Source organism: Ptychodera flava, chromosome 5, assembly GCF_041260155.1.
Source record: "Ptychodera flava strain L36383 chromosome 5, AS_Pfla_20210202, whole genome shotgun sequence".
Classification (NCBI taxonomy): domain Eukaryota; kingdom Metazoa; phylum Hemichordata; class Enteropneusta; family Ptychoderidae; genus Ptychodera; species Ptychodera flava.
Genome location: NC_091932.1, coordinates 26,406,368 through 26,428,849, shown reverse-complemented (window position 1 = coordinate 26,428,849; position 22,482 = coordinate 26,406,368). Strand labels below are relative to the sequence as shown.

The 22,482-nt window shown below is 36.7% G+C and overlaps 2 protein-coding genes across 2 annotated transcripts; both read right to left on the bottom strand.

Moving 5' to 3' along the window:
• Positions 1-11,273, bottom strand: LOC139133386 (tyrosine-protein kinase HCK-like). Its single transcript, XM_070699944.1, has 9 exons — positions 11,210-11,273; positions 10,500-10,538; positions 8,819-9,070; positions 8,489-8,583; positions 6,419-6,590; positions 6,067-6,225; positions 4,172-4,350; positions 3,722-3,875; positions 1-3,075 (listed from the first exon to the last, which is right to left on the bottom strand). Exons 3-9 carry the CDS (start codon positions 8,859-8,861, stop codon positions 2,891-2,893), a joined length of 987 nt encoding a protein of 328 aa, XP_070556045.1. The 5' UTR covers positions 8,862-9,070; positions 10,500-10,538; positions 11,210-11,273; the 3' UTR covers positions 1-2,890.
• Positions 11,274-15,092: 3,819 nt separating this feature from the next.
• LOC139133611 (uncharacterized protein CG45076-like) lies at positions 15,093-15,710 on the bottom strand. Its single transcript, XM_070700351.1, has one exon. The coding sequence runs from the start codon at positions 15,708-15,710 to the stop codon at positions 15,093-15,095; it is 618 nt and encodes a 205-aa protein (XP_070556452.1).
• Positions 15,711-22,482: the final 6,772 nt, after the last annotated feature.

Here is a 22,482-nt window from a genome sequence, read left to right as displayed (position 1 = left end):
GGGGTAGAAACAATCTTTATTTTTAATTCAGAAAAAAAAAGAAAAACGATATCGGATCTAATAATGAATTATGTTCTATATGGCCTCTAACACCGCGCTCTCCGTTTTTTCTACGGGTGGCACCATGGCGGCGGTATGAAAAGCCATAGGAGCATCAAAGTACAAAAACTAACGCGGCCTCGAACTTCGCTCCTATGGGGCTCGCTAGCATTGCACAAGCTCTGGGGTCCCGTTGTCTTTGGCGTGGGAAATTTTCCTACCGTTGTCTTGGGTTCGTTGATAATATTATAGAAGTAACAGACTCCTCCCTGACCATAAACGTGTATTTATAGCTGCGGGCGAGAGGAAAGCCAACATTAACGGGCTCGGCTGTTAATTTTTGGCTTTCCTCTCGCCCTTGCCAATAAATAAACGTTGATAGTCAGGGCGTCGCCCATTATTGCTATATTAAAATCTTGAAAGTTAGTTATTCTTACATGATAACACTGTCCATTTGCGGATCAAGTGCGAAATGTGGCGGAATGACAACTCAAGACAACAGTTATTGGTTTAATAAGATTGATGGCTAACGCGCCGGCGGCTCCGCTCAATCGATAGTGACACGGTATTACAGGATACAACTTTCAGGTCTACATGCATGGCCACTAGTACGAATGTGACAAGTACGTTTTCACTTTGTACAAACGAGGACTGAATACACTGCATTTGCGAAAAAAAGACAGATTATCGCGAAAACTTAATCTGGCATTTCTTCATCATTTAAATCATAACTGCGCATCTTATGTTTATGTATCAACATTGCAGCTGAATTCGATTAACTTAATTCCCCTTTAACTCAACAATCAAAGGATGTAAATACAATTTCTTCGCTCTTGACTTCATAGCTAATGTTATTTTATCACGAATGCGCTTCGGAGAGAGATATTCGGACTCTGAAAAAAACTCTTTTTGGTATTATGCTTTATTGTACTCATCTTGACGCTTGAGCCTTTTAAAGAAGTTTCCATAAGAACCTTTCCTTAAAATCTCACAATCTTAGCCAAAGCCAGTCAAACTTTACTCTAAAGAAGTAGCAATCCTATATTTTTACTGGTGATAATATTATGGCGATATGTTGTTCCAGTATTTCCAATATGCCCCAGTTGATATTTATAAATTTACTCATGGTCAGGAGGTGTGTTGCAAGTTGTAGAATAATTAAACGATACATAAAATCCTTTTGAAATCTTATAATTTACTTGTCGTGTTACAATACTCTTACATTTGTTTGTAACTTGTTTACGTCCTTTCGCAAATTGCCTAAATCTTGTTTGTTTGTTTGTTTGTTTGTTTGTTTGTTTGTTTGTTTTTTCGTTCGCGCCTTGGTGCCTACAAAGAAGGAACGTAAATTTTTATGTCCTGCGATCATCATGAGTAAAATTGATTGTAGAAATGTGGTCGCATTGTAAATATTTATTTCACGGTATTCATAAGCTCGTTGCAAAAACACTTTTCAGTCATTTAAAACATACTGATATGCATTGTATACCCATCACAACCACACATATATCGGACATGGCATTCTGTTATTAGTCGCGCCAGCGGCTTACTGACTACGCATGCGCTTATTCATAATATACTATGCGAGTAACCGGAAGTGTACCCTTCTTTCATGGGCGCCGCCATGTTTTTTTTTGAGTACTCGTAAATAAACAAATACGAAACAAATTACTATTATTTAACATGCCTTTTATAAAATATACCTCTTTTATAAGCCAGTAAATGTTATTATGCACCTTGTCGCTGATACAGAATATCGTTAATATAGATAAAGGGAGAAAACTGTCGTGCATATGAACGGGGCATACGCAAAGAATGCTGGGATTGAATTATAGAAGAGCGCCCCCTGTGTCAATAATTAGATTCAAAAATTGCCGGTTTTTAGACGGAACGCTATAGTTTTCAGCTTGCAAGGGAAGGTGGGCAATGCAGTTACCATTGCAATGATAATGATTGCATAATACGTCCCTTGTTTAACGCAATAGGCTGTTATCATTGTAAAAATTGCCAATTTTGCCAAATTTTTTACACGCTACAGAAAATCTATACCTGCCCTGCTGCAGGGTTTGACGTCGTGTACGTACGTGAACTGCTTTCATCATAGGGAAAGTGGGCATAGTTGCCATATAAACGTTTATGAAGTAACAATTACAGTTTATCATGAATCAATACAAATAACATTGCCAATCTTAACCCCTGGCGCGACACCAAGGGCTGAGCCCTATATAATATTATCATAGTAGGAAAAGTCTTCTCTTGCTGACGTTACAGTAGTGCATCACGATAAATACATTACAATAAAGAGTACGACAAAAGATAATAATATGACTTAACCATGAAAACAATGCATATTCGGATGCATTAAATTCTCATTCCCTGCCTTGCACTGTGGCCCATAATATGATATTTGAGAATACGTTATTGCACTATCGTTTTATTTCTCATTCTCAAATGGAATATACTATTTTCTTTAATGTTTTGTTCCTTGACTATGTAAGTTACATATTCACTGACTGTCACTTATAATTTGAATGTTATTTAAATCCTCTACGATAAGCGAGGTCCCGATACTGTAATAAAGAAACTGTGAACTTGACACATCTGATGTTGTAACAGAATGCTAAACAATATTTTTTTTAATTAAAAGTTATTGATCAATTGTTCTTGTATCTTACTGTTAGAGGATTTTTCATGTTTTATCTGAGATTAAGTCTGAAATTAAGAATAACAGCTGAATTTCAAATCAATTACATCATATACTGCCAAGGTCTTATTTGTCGAGCCATTCACTCACACTGCTGTTCAGCGTTCCTGTCACTTGACTTTTTTATATACGACTAGATTTTTATTCTTAATTTGTTTCTTCGAATTTCAGATTGTCAAGTTTCTGTTTGACGTCATCAGCAGATGGCCTTTCTTCAGGGTCTTTCTCCCAGCACCGCTGCATTATACGATACAGCTCAAAAGGACATTCCTTCGGGCGATTTGGGATGCACCCAAACTCTAGCAGTCGTTTCACTTCACCGTTCGTTAATCCTTGTGTGTGAGAGAGAGAGAAGACAGACAGAGAGGCAGAGAGAGAGAGAGAGAGAGAGAGAGAGAGAGAGAGAGAGTCAAGTATTATTTCTATCTGGATGATCTTACACAAAGGATTCTAACAATTGATCCAAATTCTATTATTTTACTTAGTGACAGACATATGGCTCCACCCTGTGTGCAAACCCTCTTTTTTCAGAAAATCGAAGATGCAAAACAGAAAAAAATACAACAATAATTCTAACATTTCATGATTTTTTTTAGAATTAAAAACTAACATTGCGCAGTTTCGGGAAACAAAACGCCAACTTGTTAGTCGAGACTTTCGTCGGCATTATAATAACAACAAACACTGGACTCGAATAATCGATCAGGTTCTCCAGATGACTTTTATTTTCCTTTGTGTACTTACTAGTGCTAGACTATATTAAAATACGAAAGTCATCTGAAATAATAGAAGGAAAGAAATATACGAGTTTCATGTGTATACACAGGGCACTTTCTCATAAGAATGATCTTTTATGGACTAAATGACTCCTACCTACAAGGGAAATAATCAATGGAATAGATATAAATTTACTAATCACCGACGAATTAATATATATATATATATATATATTCCTTGTATCCTGTGATTCAATCTCACCTGAGTATGGCGCTTTCCCATGTAGGACTATTTGGAGCAGGAGCATTCCAAATGACCATACATCTGATTGGGGAGAAAATTTTCCTAAAAGGCCTTCCGGGGCTGTCCACTTGATAGCTAGGGTGCCACTACCTTTCGCCTCATATATTCCATTCTGTCGAGAGCAAAAAACCAAAAAAAAAAACATATGAGTTCAGGTAAATAACGTTTCGCATGGAAAATATTAAGTTTACGATGGAAGCCAATGTTGGACTTTGCTGTTATCCTGTTGTACGTTTGTCTATATAATACATCGTAGCTCTTGAGAAAGCACGATTTTTCTCGGTTGCATGGAAGGATTATTTTATCACTAAACGTTTTGTTTGCCTTTCTCTCCCGTTGGACTCAGTCACCCTTATATTTTTGACAAATTGTAGAATCTGCTCAGACATGGATCAACATCTATTTTACCTCCAGCTTTACTGCCAAAGTAAACCCAGACAGTTTACAAATTCTGTTGGAACCAATGAGTACATTGCGAGTTCCGATGTCTCTGTGTACGTAGCCTTTACTACTTATGTAGGATATCGCTGAAGCACATTGACTGGCCATCGCGACGGCGTCTGGGAGTTTTTGTCTTCTTTCGTTTTCTGGTTAACAATAAAAAAGACAGCCCATCACCTCACAGGACACTTTTAAATCGGTGGCTATTTCAGGCCATCCAAATTTTCAATTTGATATCAAAGAAACAATACTGAAAAATCCGTCAGTTTTTCCCGTAATTGTCGTTTTAGGGGAGACATATCCAAAATTTGACATTTTATTAAAAGACAGTGCAATGTGCGACCAGGTTATGTTTAGTGGTGATATGAGAGACCTATACGCGTATTAGCTCGAAATCCAGCACCTATTGTTCCAATGAAATTAGTGAGAAGATGCAAGGACCATCGCTTTTCAATATGCTCAGAATATGATATCAAATCAATTCCAGCAATCGTTATCATTCAAACAAGTAAATGACCAGGTTCAAGAAACCATACCCAAGAAACAAAATCGACAAAATCAATAGTAAAATATCTAACCACGAGTTAAAAGGTGGTAACATGTGTCCGGAATGAGTAGGCTACATCCGTCAAGATTAAATTAAAATGGCAAAGTAATTGTACGGTAATTCAGCTAGCTGTCAAATTACTCTTGTGAGACAAGCCGGGAATACTGTCTCTGATCATCTGAGTACCAGATTTGCCATGTTGGAGATAGGATCTTCATATCTACCACAGAACTCCTTAAATGATCTAGCTAACCTTCTAAGTTTGTGAGAATCCCTGTTTCACTAGCTTTAATACTAAAAAGCTGTGTGTCCCTTGAAAGTCTTTATATGAATCACAAGCTCTACAGTATCTCAGGAGTTGTAAAATGTATGCACCGTATGCTGGACCAGACAGAATATTACTGGTTAGGTAGAAAAGTAAGTGATTTCAAATTAAAATCGTCACTTTTTTATTACAGCTTAGTAACTTGTCTAAATAGAAAAAACAGATCAAGGTATGACGAAGTATGATGCTGAGCTCACATTTTCTGTTGTTTCTTTTATTTCTAATTCATCTGGATAGATACGATGGAGACAATTAGAAATACAAGGATTGTTCAAACTAATCAGATCATCAATGTATTAATGGGCGTTATTAAAACACTCACTTTGCATCTCTTTTAGATCCAGTTTTAAGAAGAGACCGCATGAACTCTCCTTCATATGAATACAAAACTAAGTCTGCAAGAAGTGGTGCACAGTTTGTCCCCATAGGAATACCTATAGTATGCCTGAATTTCATTCCAGCAAATGTGATACATATGTTGTCAATTACAAAGTGTAGCATATTAATTACTTCCGTGTCAGTGTATTTGCATATAGCATTACTAAAACTGCTTAAGTTGTGTTTGATAACGATGAATTCATTCCTGCGACGGCCATTCTTGTGAAAGAAGGCTTGTTTAACAAATGGTGACACCTAGTTTTAAGCTCGTGTAGGATTGCGGTAAACAGTGTAGAAACATCAAATGTATTGATTCAACTCTTCATGCTGTCGTTGGTTCTAAAGCATGCAATAATTCTTTATAATGTTTCAATATCCACATATACATGAAGTAACCCAACTAGCTTCATAAACCTTGTCACAATACCGTACCAGACCAGATTTTATGGTTGATGAAATTGTGGTCAAGAGTTGGCTGTACATCTGCTGGAACTAGCTATGAAAAGTAGTTTAGAGGGATTCTTGCGGATTTTCGAAACCCACTATAGTTGCGGTACCAGTGTAAGCACAATGTAGGACAGTAATATCACTTTGACAAAGAGAATCGCTTACCGATCAAAAACTGTGTTAGCGTTCCGTTCTCAAGAAATTCAATTATCAGACATACTGGATCTTCGCTCATTCCATGTAACTTTATAATGTTGTTATGATCAAGATCCCACAGAACACTGGCCTCGCTTTTCATCATATCGATATTCTTTATGCTATCGTCTGCTTTCAATAAATACATCATTTGAAATCGCGGAAATAGTTCGCGAAGATATATGTATGAAATGTAAGTCTATAATCTATGTATATTAGCTTTATTACACGAGGACACATTGGAGTGTTAATGTTCATGTGTATTAATGTGCAAACCTTTGTACAATGCTTTCCCTCTCAGTGACCTCTAATTACTACTCACCCTTTGATTGTTTTATCATAATTCTCCTATCACCTTCTAACATCCCCTCGTAGTATACAGCAAACTCGTCATTCAGTAGTTTCCAGCGTCTACTGATGGCATCTTTATCAATGACGGGTATCCTTGATTCTGGTTCAGCCTCCGATATGTCTATATCCGTTATGATGTTTTCCTGGGAAATAACAATCTAGCAATGAGTATCTGTCTAGTTTATCAATCTGCATGTGCGTATTTTTACGTATCTCATTACTACACACACACACACAACACACACACACACACCACACACACACACAAACACACACACACACACATACATACATACATACATACATACATACATACATACATACATACATACATACATACATACATACGTACCTACATACATACGTACGTACATACGTACGTACATACGTACGTACGTATGTGCGTCCGTCCGCCCAACAAACCTACCAACCAACAAACCAACCGACCATCTTTTAGCGCATGCGTCAATCTGTTATGTTTCAGGTAGAGTCGATAACATACATTAGGGACTGGTCAGTTTCTTCGGCCTGGGGGGGGGGGGGGGGGCGGTGGATTATTTTTTCCCGACGTCAAAAAGTGGCTGACCCCCCTATTCCAAATTTTGAAAACAGGGTGACCCCTATTCCAAATTTCGAAAACAGGGTGACACCCCCCCGGCACGCGACATAGGTAAAACAAAAGGTGGACATAAATTATATATATATATATATATATATATATAATATATATATATTATATATATATATATATATATATATATATATATATATATATATTATATTTTACATTTTACATATATTTATATTTTAAATAGTCATTCTATGTTTTAATGAAATTGTTGACATGTCAGTTGTAAGATAGGAATTTCAAAATGTCAATCTTAAAGTTTGAATACAGTACATTTTGAATGAGCTGTATTTTGAATGAGCTGTGAATGTATTTCACACTTTCTATGCTTAACCAGATGTCCTGAACTGTTGTACAGAAATGGATGTCAATCATTAATATCAAAGAGGAAAAAGCAGTGAATCAAAAACTTTGATGGGTGTTAATATTAATGCCAACCATATAATTAAATCTCTTTAGGAGCCATAGAGAGCTTTTTTAGCAAATCAGATGTGTACAGTCTCTGAGAGGACCTTTTCTTGTAACATTGAAACCATAAAAGCACAGCTAATAATGACAAAAACTACCTTTTTTAACTGTTATTTTGTTCATAAAAATCATCTTTCTACAGCAAACCTGTGACACAAAGGAAAATAATTGCATCAATGAGAAGGACAGATATCTTGTCATTTTTCTATCTCTTAAATAGATCACTGTATCAAATATATATTGTGAAATATTTGTGCATGTTGCTTTCTCATACTGAATTCTCATAAAGAGAACAGAAAAGTATCAGGAATTTGTCATCCTTTTCATATGAAATGCAGATTTCATAATGGTACACTTTCACTTAGCAAACATCAAGATATCTCTGATTTAATAAAGTATGGCGCCCGAAGGGCGCGCCGAAAAATATGAAACATCCTGATATCTCTGATATAATGCCTTGTATATTAAAGTCATGCACCTGAAGGGCATGCTGAAAAATGTCTGATATATTAAAGTATTGAGCTTGAAGAGCATGCTGAAAAATATTGAACATACAGATATCTCTGATGTATGTATGATATGTTAAAGTTGGGCATGCTGAAAATATGACTGATTATTAAAGTTACGCGCCCGAAGGGCGCGCCGAAAAATACAACTGAATGATGAAATTTGTGGCTGACACTAGCATTTTAGGCAATGATGAGCCTGTGTCAAAATTCAAAAACACACTGACCCCCCCTATTGGGCATTTCAAAAACATGGTGACCCCCCCTATCACCAAAGTCAAAAACAGGGTGACCCCCCCCATGAATCCACCGGCCCCCCAGGCTGAAGAAACTGACCAGTCCCTTAGCATATCAGGTGATGTGTAATAGAAGTTAACTTACAGAAGTTGTACATAACTTTACTACAATCATGAAAGGGTCAACGATTTAAGATACGTACATCAATAGAAACACTCTGAACATTTTCATTATCGTTGTCTCCCTGCTGGTCATCTGATTGCATGCTTTCATTATCCGAATTGTTGTCGTTTTGCCCTGCATTATAAAATCAAAGTGCCTCATGACAAAAAAATGTGACCAAATGCACATATTTACATTATTATTATTATTTCTTAGAATAATTTAAGTTTAGACATACTTTCATTATCACGTCAAAATGTTCAGTTAATTTGTCCTTAAAATCTTAGGACAGGGACAGGGCTATCTTTTAAATCTATTTTAATTCAAAAACATTATGTAGCTTATGCCTGTCCTCTATGGAAGTACCTACAGTAAGTTTTGGTTGGTTGCTCCCGTCCAAATGAATATAACATTTGTTTTCTCCTTCTCCAGACTTGAATTCAACTTTCACTTTCTTGCCAAGTAGAGTCACAGTGCAGTTTTTGAGAACCGACTTAGATTCTCTGAGAACGGCATCCCTAGCTTCTTGCAGAAGGCACCGGTCATCTAGTTCCAGATTCTCGCTTCGTTCTTCGATGTAGGAGGTCAACACAATCTCGTCTACACTATCTTCACACATTAGCTGAAATTTGAAGACAAAAACATGTTATAGGGAAGGCAGACCAAAATGATTGGCTAGCCTTATTTCATGGACTACTTCCTTGCCGGAACTCTGGCTAAACAGATTCTTCGAAGGCTAAAGTAACATGAATTCTACACTAAATGACTTAATAACGACGTTCAAAATAACTATATAGACAAGCTGACCGGTAGACAATGCCATAACTGTGATGTTTACATATATTTGCCGGGTTTTATAAACCAGATAGAAGACGAGAAAGTCTCCACAACAGCTCGCTCATATTTAAATTTAAAGCAGTATAAGAGCTTATTGTTATTGCATATTGAGAGTCGTCACTGTGTATCGACAAACATTGCGATATATCACATCTTAAAATTTCATATTTCATAGATAGATAGATAGATAGATAGATAGATAGATAGATAGATAGATAGATAGATAGATAGATAGATAGATAGATAGATAGATAGATAGATAGATAGATAGATAGATAGATAGATAGATAGATAGATAGATAGAAAGATAAACAGATAGATAGATAGATACATAGATAAATAGATGCATGCAGCATGCATACATAGATACATAGATACATACATGCATACATACACACACACATACATACATACATACATACATACATACACACATACATACATACATAAATACATACATACATACATACATACATACATACATACATACATACATACATACATACATACGTACGTACGTACGTACGTACGTACGTACGTACGTACATACATACATACATACATACATGTTAAATATACATGTATATATACATTAAAAATGTAAGATTATTCATCGCCGTGTTCTGTTTTACTTAAATCCGAATGTACTAGTAGTTGACAACCTTCAAGTTGGTTTAAAAGTTGTGACAATGTAAACAAAAGATGACAGATAGCAAACAATAGACACTGCCTATGCTTGAACGTCTTAGGATAAACAAAACCGATTTTTCAAACTATGGTCATTAATCGAGAAAGGCGTTAACACAATGTCCCTTGACCTATTTGAAGGTAATAAATTAAAGTGTGTTCCCAGAGTAGGTTCCGTGTTGTAGCTAGTCACAGAATAGGAGAAGAAAAGTAAAATTTTAACATAGACCCCGAAGCGGGCCTAGCTTTTATGATTTTATTCGTTCTCGTGCTTATATTATATAACCTGGTCTTCTAAATCAGAGAAAGAAAACATAACGTGTCGCAAAAGTATTGGACAATGATGGAAGGGTTGTGTTACTGTGGTATGCTCCTGTTATGGATTGAGATTATTTATTCATGTGTATAGATTATTTCATGATATCCCGGTCATGTTTATCTGTCGCTCTTCTATTGTGCCTGTACGTTTGACACATTCATTATAGAGCGCAGGAAAATTTGAAAGCGAAAACCGTTAACGTTATTACCTTGTCTATATACGACATCTTCCGCTTCACGAATAAAACCTCACAACGGTAGTTGGAGAGAGAGAGAGAGAGAGAGAGAGAGAGAGAGAGAGAGAGAGAGAGAGAGAGAGAGAGAGAGAGAGAGATATCTGCTCTTTAACCACATATACCCGTTAGAAAAAGTAAAAAGTGGCGGAATTCGAAAGATATTGTCAGCTTGAGTTATAAATCAAGGAACTGGACAAACATATGAGCGAAAAGAAATGTTTGTCTTGTACGGTCCATGTACGCTCACTGACCCTTAGAGTTTTACAATCTACATGAACAGAGAACTATCTTTCTGTCTTTTTATGATGAACTTTCGAACAAACATAAGATAAATACAAATGCAGTTGTTTCAATATCGATCCTAGAATCCGTGAAGAAGATAAATTTTCCGAATGAAGCTCGGATATTTTACATAATTCATAATGTTTACTTTCAAGTCAGGTATTTGACTTTGTCCATGTCTGTCATTGCATGACCGATCGTGACATCGTATACGTAGCGGCCTTCGGCATGCAGAGTTCATTCGGTGTTATATCAGCCACGCAGTGCACGTGGAGACCATAGGTGTGAAGCGTCCGTATAGTTGTATGTATCCCATCCATTATATTCGGAACATCAGGTTGTCTATTATTATCCTTGCAATGTTTTGAATGGTGAAGAAATCAGAAGAATTGTAAATTTACCTTCATGTACAGGCAGTCCTACCGGGCAGGTATGATATAGTCGTTTTAAATATTTCTTTTCATTTTACTTCCCGGTTCATCAAACTGTAAAAGTAAAGGGAACTGAACGGCGCTTAAATGAGGGCGCTATACTAAAATATCAATCACATGGCCTGAATCACATGCACCTTCCCTCACTGCGTATACCTTGGTGGTCGTCGACGTCGAACTTTCTTGCGATGTAGCAATAATGCACTATCAGAGTTGCAAAGTGTGCAAAACAGTGCATTAAGGTTACAGGTAATGGACGTGAAGTGTAACATCGCTCATTGATAATTAGAGGTTATTAATATCAAACATTGCCTGTTCCTTGCGTCGTATCAATGTTCTTGTCAATTGTGCTTAGTCAGACACTCGACGTTGATTCGTGTCTGACGCAGCACAAATGACACTCATGCCGATACGACACAGGAACAGGCCATATCATGTTGATGAAAACCTAGCTCTAAACATACATCAGCCAGTATCACGAGGTCCGAATTAATGCTCTTAAAAATTTGCAGCAGCTCCCTTGTGTGATTTAATTACTCCCACTCCCTCCTTGACAGTGTAAATAATAATTCCCATGAAGTGCCGTTTTTCCTAGGATGAGCTAATTTCTACCCTATGAATAATTTCTTGTAAATCGGGGTTGTTTTATTTGCCGCATCAAGGTCGTGGCTTAAATATCTTGACAGTACCATCTAGGATTTGTACGGCCAAGTTACATTCCAGACGATGAAAACTTTGCCTAACAACAATTTTGCCGAGTCTCTAATAATTTGCATCATCACTACTTTTCTTGTATAAAAATGTCATGGTTTTGTTTGATACCGGAAATGGTATCATGAACTAAACATGTTATACGCACTGGCATTGGTATGAGCTTAGCTGTAACAGCCAATGATTAAAGACTTTTCAGAAAGCAGAATAGCAGTTTTTCGAGTGAAACAATAATTGAAACACGATTGGAAATAATATTGGATAATTGGATATTCATATTTTTCAAATTTCTTAAAAGTGTTAGGTGCCGTATAGCTGAATGTTGCAATATTGCAAATTACTCATAAAAACAAGTGTGTAATATCAGAGAAAAGCAGATGAGACTACATTTGTAGATTAAGTCGACATTACTTCTCCATCCAATTATCCAAAATTAGTTCCAATTGTGTTTTAAATGCAATGTCATTTTTGTGCGATTTTGTCATTTTCCATGAGACGAATAATTTTTCAAACCCGTAGTATCAGTTTGACATAAGTAATTCTCACAACTGATAAGCCAATACACTGTTTCCGTATTCCATGAGAGGTTAAAGATTGCGTTCAGGAACACGATATTTCGATCTTCAGTAAAGGCATCGAGTGCACAACAATGGTCTAGGCAATGTTTCCGAATTTTATTGAAAATAATAGTTAGCAAATATAATCAAGTATCAATATCTCAAAATTTTAAGGTACAAGACACTATGAAATGACAATTGACTTGGAATAATGAAAACTAGTACTACTCTTATAATCCTGGCCAAATAAAAGTGGTATAAATTCACCTTCATTTATCCATGTCGCTGGATTACTAAATGTCAAGACGGCACGCATAATAATTGTGAATAGGGTATTTTGTAAGCAACTACAATTTGACTAAAATGCATGGCCCTTTTTCTTGTTTTCTAAGTACATCATAGTATAATTGGCAATAACTTATACTATCCATTGTTTTCAGTCAGCCAAAGAATAAAACGCTAGGAAAGATGAAAAACTAAACAAGTAAGGTCCTCTCTTGTAAAACGAAGTTGTGTTTTGTCAGGTTTGTCGAAAATCCTGCCTCACATGATGCAGTTGTCATATACCTGTCTTATGTATTAATCGCTATGGTGATAAAGCATATCAAGGTACCAGCAATGACAACTAATACTATTGGATAACAGAAATCACAAAATGGTTCGTGAGCCCATGATACCTGTCATAAGAGCGTTTTGAACGCAGAAACAAGTTATTTTCTGACTAATCCTGAACAAACGGCATGTATTAAGAAAGAAGCGCCATCAAATGCTGCACACAGGGCACACTGACCCTACGATAATATTGGCATTGGTAAGCGTCATTAATTTCAAGTTCCAAAATTGCTTGTTGCCTTTTTGTCTTGTGACGCAGATTCAAAAGATTCTGTTGATCATCTGTTTATTCACACAGCAGGAGAGCAATTTTAGCTCGCAGCTTTAAACACGTGAGCTAATGTCGCAATGATGTCTTTGTGTCTGTCTGTGCATCTGTCTGTTGGCGCGATATCTGAAGAACGGCTGATCAGATCAGAAATCAAATCTTATACATAAATTAGGGTTTGCAATAGCGAGAATTGATTAGTTTTTGGAGGGTGTGCCTTGCATATTTAAGCTATGTTGCATAATTAATAATTGTAGAAAAACGGACATTGACAACCGAGGCACACAATTTGATGAAATTGATATCAACTGTTAAATATACTATGGGATGACATGTATATAAATAAGGATTTGCATATATAATGATAATGGATTTTCATAACAAGGATACAGCTGATTAGACTCGATCAAGATCGACGCAAATTGCATGTACATTGAAGATACAATGATATAGCAGTTTTGAAATAATTTATAAAGGATTATTTCTTATTTACATATTTCACCAACTTTCCTAAGAAGCGATATGAATCTGCATTGATTTCACAAAAGTTTCTGGAACTTGTTATTTATACGTGAGATACTATGATATCATATTATTGAAACTCGTTTAGCATTTTACTCTAGCTGATTACTAAAATGCATATTTAAAGACCTTTTCTTATTAGGAATATATCTAAAATAATTATAAAACTTGCTATGTGTAATTAATAGACTATGATGCAACATTATTGTCAGCATTTTGAGATCAACTAATTACTAATTTGCATATTTTGAGAACTTTTCCTATTAGGTATATATCGGAATTGACTTGATCAAAGTTGACAAAATGTGTTGTGTGCAATAAATATACCATGATATAACATTATTGTTTAGCTTTATGAGATCAACTTATTACTCTTTTCATATCTGACAGAGTTTCTCAATGAGAGATACATATCTGAATTGACTGGATCTATGACATAACATTTTTGAAAGTCATGAAGCATTTTAACTTCAGCTATTACACATTCGCATATACTTTTCTTATAAGAGTATTGGTTCGATCAAAAGTGAACAATCTTGCTGTGTACAATAGATATACCATGATGCATTTTAAGATAAACCAATAAGTCATTTGTATATCTAATAAACTTTCATAATGAGGGATATATATGTCTGAATAGATTGATCAAAGTTGACAAAACATGCTATGTTTATTGAAGGTACAATGATAAGATATTACTGTTAACAATTTTCCATCGGCTAGTTTCTCGTGTACAAATGTAGGTCCATAAGATTGGAAGTACACAACAAAAGTTTATGAAACTTACAATGTATATTGATGAGACAAGTATATTGCATTAGTGAATATATTCTGCATTTTCACGTCAGCTAATTTATGATTTGAATATCCAATGAGCTTTCACCTTTTCAATATCAAGCTTGAAGAACCTGACCAAAGACAATTAAACTTGCCATTTCAAGTGTTGATACAGTGAAAGAAATTTAGTGTTCTAATTTTAGCTAATTATATAATTATATCTGTATACTTAATGACCTTTGGAATTATCTGTGATGAATATGTTGCATGATGTTGACAATAGCAGTTTGAATTAAGTTGAAAACTCTTGGCGAAAGTTTTAATTTACTGACAACTACAGCATTTACTGAAACACATGAGCATTTTCAGCTCATAACTGGTTGCTGACTGTCGATCAAAGTTTTCATTATAAACCACTGAAAACAGAGATTATGATATTCAAACAGCTCACCATACCAACGAGCACTGTTGCTATAAGTTCAAGTCTATAAAATCTAAGAGCGGCATTTTCGGCCTCCTTAGCCTCTTCTGAACTGTAGTCTTCAGCAGCCTGAACAAACTCTGTTTCCTCTTCCACTCTAGACTCTCCAATAATGGTCATGGCAATATCCTCAGCCTTCTTCAAAGCCTCCTCCGAGGTCGTTTCGGCAACATCCTCCGCACTTTTCTCAGAAGCATTCTTCAAGCCCTGCTCCACATATTTCTTCAAAGCCTTCTTTACTGCCGGCTCCAATGCCATTTTCACCGCACTCATTGCATTCTCCTTCGTTATAGCTTCCTGATCTTGCGAATAACTCTCCAAAGATTTTAAAATCTTTTCCTCGGCTGTCACTGCAGCTTTTGTTGCTGTCTCATTCACATTAACCCTTGTAACACCTTTTACAAGATTCTCCATACCTTCCTTTACGGTTGGCTTTATAGCATCCCTCATAGCAGCATGCACCTCCAAGGCCTTCTTGGTCGTCTCTTTAGCAGCCCTGTCCAAACGTCCTTTCAATGCTTCCTCAAACTTCCCAGGTGTCATGCTCTCCAAAATATGAACTGCCGCTGGTCTGATACGACTTTTTTGTTTATCATGAAGAAAAAACTGAAAGAAAGATGAGACGAATTCGAGATTTGAAATGCAAGAAAAAAACATGAAAAGTAAACGTTAGGTAACAATGCCTGACTCCAACATAAAATCATCAGATGTAATAGCTGATCATTGTGGGTTCTCTGTAATGGTAGAAGATTATAACAGTGAACAAGAACCTCATCATATATGAACAATTAAAAGCTGTCAAAAACAAACATATTAAAAAGGCTCAATACGTTCAGTTGACGAATATTTCGGGGATATATAGCTACCTAAAATAAACAAAAGTGGCCTACGTATATGCGATTTTTAACGTACTGGAAACAGTTTAGTTGTGTAGTTTCAGAGTGCTAGAAACCGTAAAGAGAGGTCGGTCGGGTGAGGTCGGTCGGGTATATGGAAAGGGTACTTCCTGTGAGTAGCTTCAGGGTTAGGTTTACTCTGCTGATGGTCTCTTTTATTTACGTGTACAACATTTTTGGAAGTTGTGGCAATCTTTTGAAATTTTCTATCGCTTCTATTAACACTGTTTGCTGACGGATACTTTAGGTATTCTTAGTTTTCAGGACACATTGGCCCTGGGCAGATGTGACTTTAGAACATTTGCAGAAACTCGTAATAAAAACTATTTATCGATGCAAGACAATTTTCAGATTGTAAAGACAATTGTTTAACAATTATTTTCTGAATATCTCAGATATATATTGGCTTTTGCAACTTGAAGAAAATTTCTCTCAATGTCTTTAGACACTGGTTGATGTCAAACTCTTCTTCTGACATTGGCTGATGCACGATAAATTCTGAGATACTTTTCAAACACTGTCTCATGGAATAATTTCAAAGCACTTTACACAATGAAGAATAACATATATCAAAGAAAACACCAGCACGAACAGGAAAAGAAGAAAACAGGCGTCGCAACGTCGTCTGGTTCAACCACTATTTAGCAAGAAAGTCCAAACCAATGTCGGCAAAACCTTCCTGAAATTAATCAAAAAGCACTTCCCGGGAGACTCAAAGCTGACACAGATATTGAACAAAAGAAATGTTAAAATCAGTTACAGCTGTATGGAAAACATATCCTGCACCATCAAGGCTCACAACAAGAAAATCGCTGAAGGTAAACCAGATAAAATACCACACAACGTTGCCACTACAGAAAAAAGAAAAGTGCCCTCTTAAATGAAATTGCAAACCTTCCTCCGTCATCTACAAGGCTGATGTCCCAACTGATAATGGAAATGTTAAACACACATCGAACTGACACATTAAAACACATTCAAAAGGCGGTACAATAACCACAAGTTTTCATTCACACAAAAGAAACAAGAAGACAGCACCAAACTCTCCAATCATATCTCGGACTTAAACAAAGGGTTCAGAAGTTCAACATCAACTTGTTCCTTATCTCCAAGACAACAACATACACCAACGAAGAGCAAACGATACAACTCACAGAAAAACTCATATAATCAACACCGAAAGAAGCAGGTTGCGCAACAAAGGATGGCACTAGCGTCAAATACCGTCACGAGAACAATTGTACCTAACGAATTTTACCTTCGAACCTGCATAACAATGAAACATAACATTCCCTCCGTCTGCAAGTAACCATGTGCACTGACGAAAGCTGATGACCGCGTAACAACTTAATACTCGAGTCGAGTCACGACAGAACGCACGTTTACCGTTATTATAGACTGTAAATAAACCGTAAACTTCATTGAATTATATAATATATATATATATATATATATATATATATATATATATATATATATATATATAACCACGATTATAGAAAGATAATCGATTTAAATACATGCAGTTGTAGTTTTCATATTTTCAAGGGTAGACTGCCCTCTACGGCAAATAGAGTTCCATTCATTAGTGCCTTAGAGGGGGGTCACAACATTGCCCTGCCTCTTTTCGATCACACCGCCAAACAAGCAGCTGGCAGTTTGGTTTTTCCAACAATTTTATCCTCGTTTCTACATTTTTCAGGCAAGCTCTCTTTTTGTCTTAGGGGTCCTACCCTTATATAAGTGCTGGGCATCCAGGCACATGTTTTTGGCAATCAGTATGAAGCCAAAGGTGTTAATTTTAGGTCATTCTTTCGTGGCTAGGCGTCCATGTCATTACCGCGTAACGCACGTCCTATGCCGCAGTCATTCAACATGTGCAGTTCTGCAGAAATACAGCTACACGGCATCGGAGGCCGTACGGTGAATAATGTACGGGGTTTTGATTTACATGTCGTCCAGTGTTTTAACCCAGTGTGGTTGTTTTACAGCTAGGTGCAATTGATTTGTCATAACTTTCAGCAGCTATTGCCGGCTCAAGTCTGATGCATTTCGTGGAGATTTGCTCGGTCATGGACGTCAAGTTTATTTTTGTTTGCCAGATTTTCCCGCGCATCACATCATGTAGTAGCCGTTTTTAACGAGCGTGTCTCACTGTTGAACACTTTCTCAGAGGCCGAGTTAGAAGGCTTCGCCTTTGGGCATTTCTGGAAACACAAGCGTGTTTTAGCAAGTGTGCACAGATTTTCTGCGCCGATGGGGTTCATTCTAGCGCACTTGGCGAGATCAGGTAAGGTAAATTGGGCAATTGCGACCCATGAGGGAAGTTTGGCCCATGGTACGTTCTCTGCTTTTTAAAGCGCCATCTATCATCAACAAGGGCATACGTACGTCTGCTTATTATAGGAGCTTACGGGGGGCAGTTCTTAAATCATTACGGTTAATTTGAGCGTGTTTTGATGGTGCAGTATTGCCAGTAGTGTCGGTGTTATCAGTTTCCGTACATTCGTTTACACTTTTCAGCCTTGCGTACATGCATATTGGGCTTATTTCAGTTGTTATTGTTGCCACTCACATTGACATATCTCGTCATGACAGAGTGGTTTTACTATGTATTAATTTTGGTTGTATATACCTTATTACGTATTACTTATGTATGCATTTTTATTTGCATAGTTTTAATTACCCAATGAAGGTATATTCCCTTTTTACAGCATGATTAGTGCAATATCTTACCCGGTAACCATTTTGGTGGCCATTTGCACTAGTGCTGTTTTTGTACCCTCTCATACCTTGTCAGGGGAGAGTGGTTTACCAATATTATTGGTTGGATTTACCTTCTGTTTCAAGGGTTGATTTAATTTGTAGCCACGTGCACTGTTTAATTTATGCAGTGGTTATTTTAATTTCTTTGTACTTAAAGTAATGTGTTACCAGGGTGAAGGGTTTACAATTTTTACATTTTATTATGCAGTGCAAGTGTTATTTTATTTTTCTTCCCTATGCTGGCATGACTATTCTTATCATTAGCCAATAGGGCCAAAGGTCTAGTCCACTTTACTTGCTGTTAGTATTTCTCTTTATCAACAGCATGCCACCGAAGCGAAAAGCATCGGCCACCAGGCAGCTACAGCTTAATGCAAGGTTTCATCAACAACAACATTTGCTGTCCCTGTGAGAGCATCGGTCAATCCTCCACATGCAGCTGAACCTATTCAAGAATTCCTACAAGTTCCCAGTACCAGTCAACATAGCGAACAACTTGTTGCTGCAGTTTTAACGCCTAGTGTCACTTCTTGGACTCACACCGATACCAGTGCATTAGCAGCCATTATGTCGCAAACAGTCATCCAGGGTTTAAAGGATGTTGGCCTTTTCACCTCCGCAAGCCCAGCTACTACATATCCAGCTGTAGCCCAATCAGTTAACAATGACATTACCAGTCATGGGGTTTTAGTTTCTAGGCAACTGGCATCCCCTCACAGTTTCTACCAATCAGTTGAAGGTGGAAGTGAGCAGGCTTCTGCTGCAAGCCCTTAACTGTCTGTTTATCTAGGAAAACATGCCAACGTGCATGGAGACTTTTTATACAGTTCATAAGCAGCCAATTTGGGGTGCATTGTCCATCACTACCACTCTCAGATGTGCATGGAGACTTTTTATACAGTTCACAGGCAGCCACTTTGGGGTGCATTGTCCATCACTACCACTCTCAGACGTGCATGGAGACTTTTTATACAGTTCACAGGCAGCCACTTTGGGGTGCATTGTCCATCACTACCACTCTCAGACACAGCTATTGCATTGTTTATTGGTTACCTTTCCAGACAGCACCTAGCCCCATCCACTGTGTCAACTTACTTGTCAGGCATAAGCTATGTTCATAAACTTGCAGGTTTTTCAGACCTAACCAATTCTTTTATGGTACACAAACTGGTTCATTTATATCGCACATTAGAGCATAAACTGGGTACTCGTCTCCTATCACACGCGATATTTTGCATTGTCTAGTTAAGACCATTCCAGATGTTATTACATCAGCTTATCAGTGTTGTTTATTCAGAGCAATGTTTCTAACAGCCTTCTAAGGTTTTCCTCATGATTGGGAAATCACCACTAAGAATAAGCACGATAGAGATGGTGTCATTCGGTTCAATATGTTGCAGTTTCGGGAACTTCAGGTGAACCTCAGTCAATGATATTAACTCTTTTCAATTTTAAGCATAGCAGGCCGGGCACAGCATTTGTTATTTCATTTCAGAAGATTGATGTGGTTGACATTTGCCATGTACAGGCTATGTGTGGAATTTTGCCCTTTTAAGGGAGTGGAGCCTGGCCCACGTTTTTGCTTCCCAGGGGCGTTGGACATAGGACGTTGTGATTTCACAGCACATCTTTAGTACATAGATTACTCTATATGTTATACATATGCACATTGAATTTTGTTTGTATCCGGTCTAAAATGGCTGTGTGGCAGCCATTTTGTTTCTTGTATTTGATGACTGTGCATTCGTTCATGTAAATCTCTCAGCGATGCCGGGCGCGATTGCATTGAAAGTTAGTACATTTTTTTTCCTTTTCACATATATATGCACGCCGTTTTTTGTAATGATTTAATCAAAAATGGCTTTGTGACAGCCGTTTTCTTTCCTGTATTCGATATCCATCCACAGGGTCCCCAGGTATAATCCACAGGGGTTCAAGGATGAAATTAATATTAGTGCTGTGTCCATGCATAGGGGCTCATGAGTGCAGATATCTGAGATATGCCTGTGCCAATTCTTTTTATACTTTGTACAGGGATACTACACTGTAGAATACATGCATGTCAATTTATATTGGTGTGGCATGCATAATTAGTGCTAATTTGCATAATTCTGGATGAGAGCACTGTTTTTGGTACAACTGTGCCAAATTTGATGAAACTTTGTACAGGTGATTTTCACAGAGAGTTCTAATATCAGTCAACGACATATGTCAGTATTGCATCAATTAATTGGTATTTTGCATATTTGATGAATTTTGCAATTAGGGTGATGTCTAGAATATACGGTGATGTCCAGAATTTACTGCAGCAGATTTAATGAAACAAATGGTCGAAATCTTTAGCACATAGCCCTACAATAGTGTACAAAGATACTTAGCAGTATCATGTTAATTAATTGCTAATTTGCATATTTCGTTCCTTTTCCTTATTAGTGGGCTATCTCCAGAAATACTTTTAAATTTTATGAAATCTGGAGCAGATGTTGATCCGTCAGCATCATAATACTTTGTGAACACATTAAGGAGTTTCATTTCTTTTTTACATATTTAATGAACTTTCATAATTATTGTCATATGTCTAATAATGCTGTATCAATGGTCAAATACAGTGCAAAGATATGTAGCAGTTTCTTATCAATTAATTGCTTATTTGCATATTTAATGGATTTTGCTAATTAGGCTGATATATCAAGAAATAGTTCATCAAATTTCATTAAACTTGGTACAGATGTTGAGCTCAAATTGCTTTAACAGTGAAAAAGACATTTATCAGTGTCAATTTATTCAATTGGTGATTGTATTTGTAATAACTTTCCTAATTCTAGTGATATATCCACAAATACTGCGTTAATAAACTTGGTACAGATTTTGATCTCATAGTGTTGTTAATACAGTTCATTGGCACTTAGTGGTATCATACATATATATAAATTAATGGGTAGTTTGCATTTACATAATGGATTTTGTTTTAGGTTGAATGTCCAAAGTACTGCATCAAACTTTATGAAATGTGGTACCGATGATAATCTGTCAGTGTTAGTATAGGATGCAAAAATGTTCGGCAGCGTCCTGTTGATAAGATACTATTTGATTCATTTTATTGACCATTTTTAGTATGGCAGCTTACCGTAGCCCTCTCAGAGGACTTGTAAATAACCCTTTTCCTGCCATACAGTATCAATTACCCATCAGCCAAGTCAGTATAAAGGGGTTTTGAGCCAAACACGACGTTTTTTCACTCACTTGGCTTGGTCTGTTATAGCATCTTTAGTCAAATAAATAAATAAATAAATAAATAATTAAGTATCATCAAGTTAACAGTATTTTTGTTTTCAACAGCCTTCAAATGTACAGTATTATGTTAAAATACACCATATGGAATATGTATTTCATTAATTTTAACCATCTTGACCTGGTGTTGAAATATGGACTTGACAGGAAGGGAGTTAAAGTACCTATTAACATGAGGGGATTATGTCATTGTCAATGACTTGTTGAACAGAAAAAGGGAAATTGGTGCTCTGCACTCATATATAGGACAGGCATGGGCCGCTATATATGGGTGCCATTCCTGGTTTGATCCTCCCTCATTTCTACATAAGTGAGATGGGGGCCACCATACTTAGATTTTTAGCATTTTTGTTTACCAAAAT

Coding starts and splice junctions, on each gene's coding strand:
- LOC139133386 (XM_070699944.1), bottom strand. CDS start 8,861: ATGTTATATTCATTTGGACGGGAGCAACCAACCAAAACTTACT. Junction 8,584..8,818: donor GCAACCAACCAAAACTTACT/GTAGGTACTTCC, acceptor TTTATAATGCAG/GGCAAAACGACAACAATTCG. Junction 3,076..3,721: donor TGGGAAAGCGCCATACTCAG/GTGAGATTGAAT, acceptor CTCACACACAAG/GATTAACGAACGGTGAAGTG.
- LOC139133611 (XM_070700351.1), bottom strand. CDS start 15,710: ATGACACCTGGGAAGTTTGAGGAAGCATTGAAAGGACGTTTGGACAGG.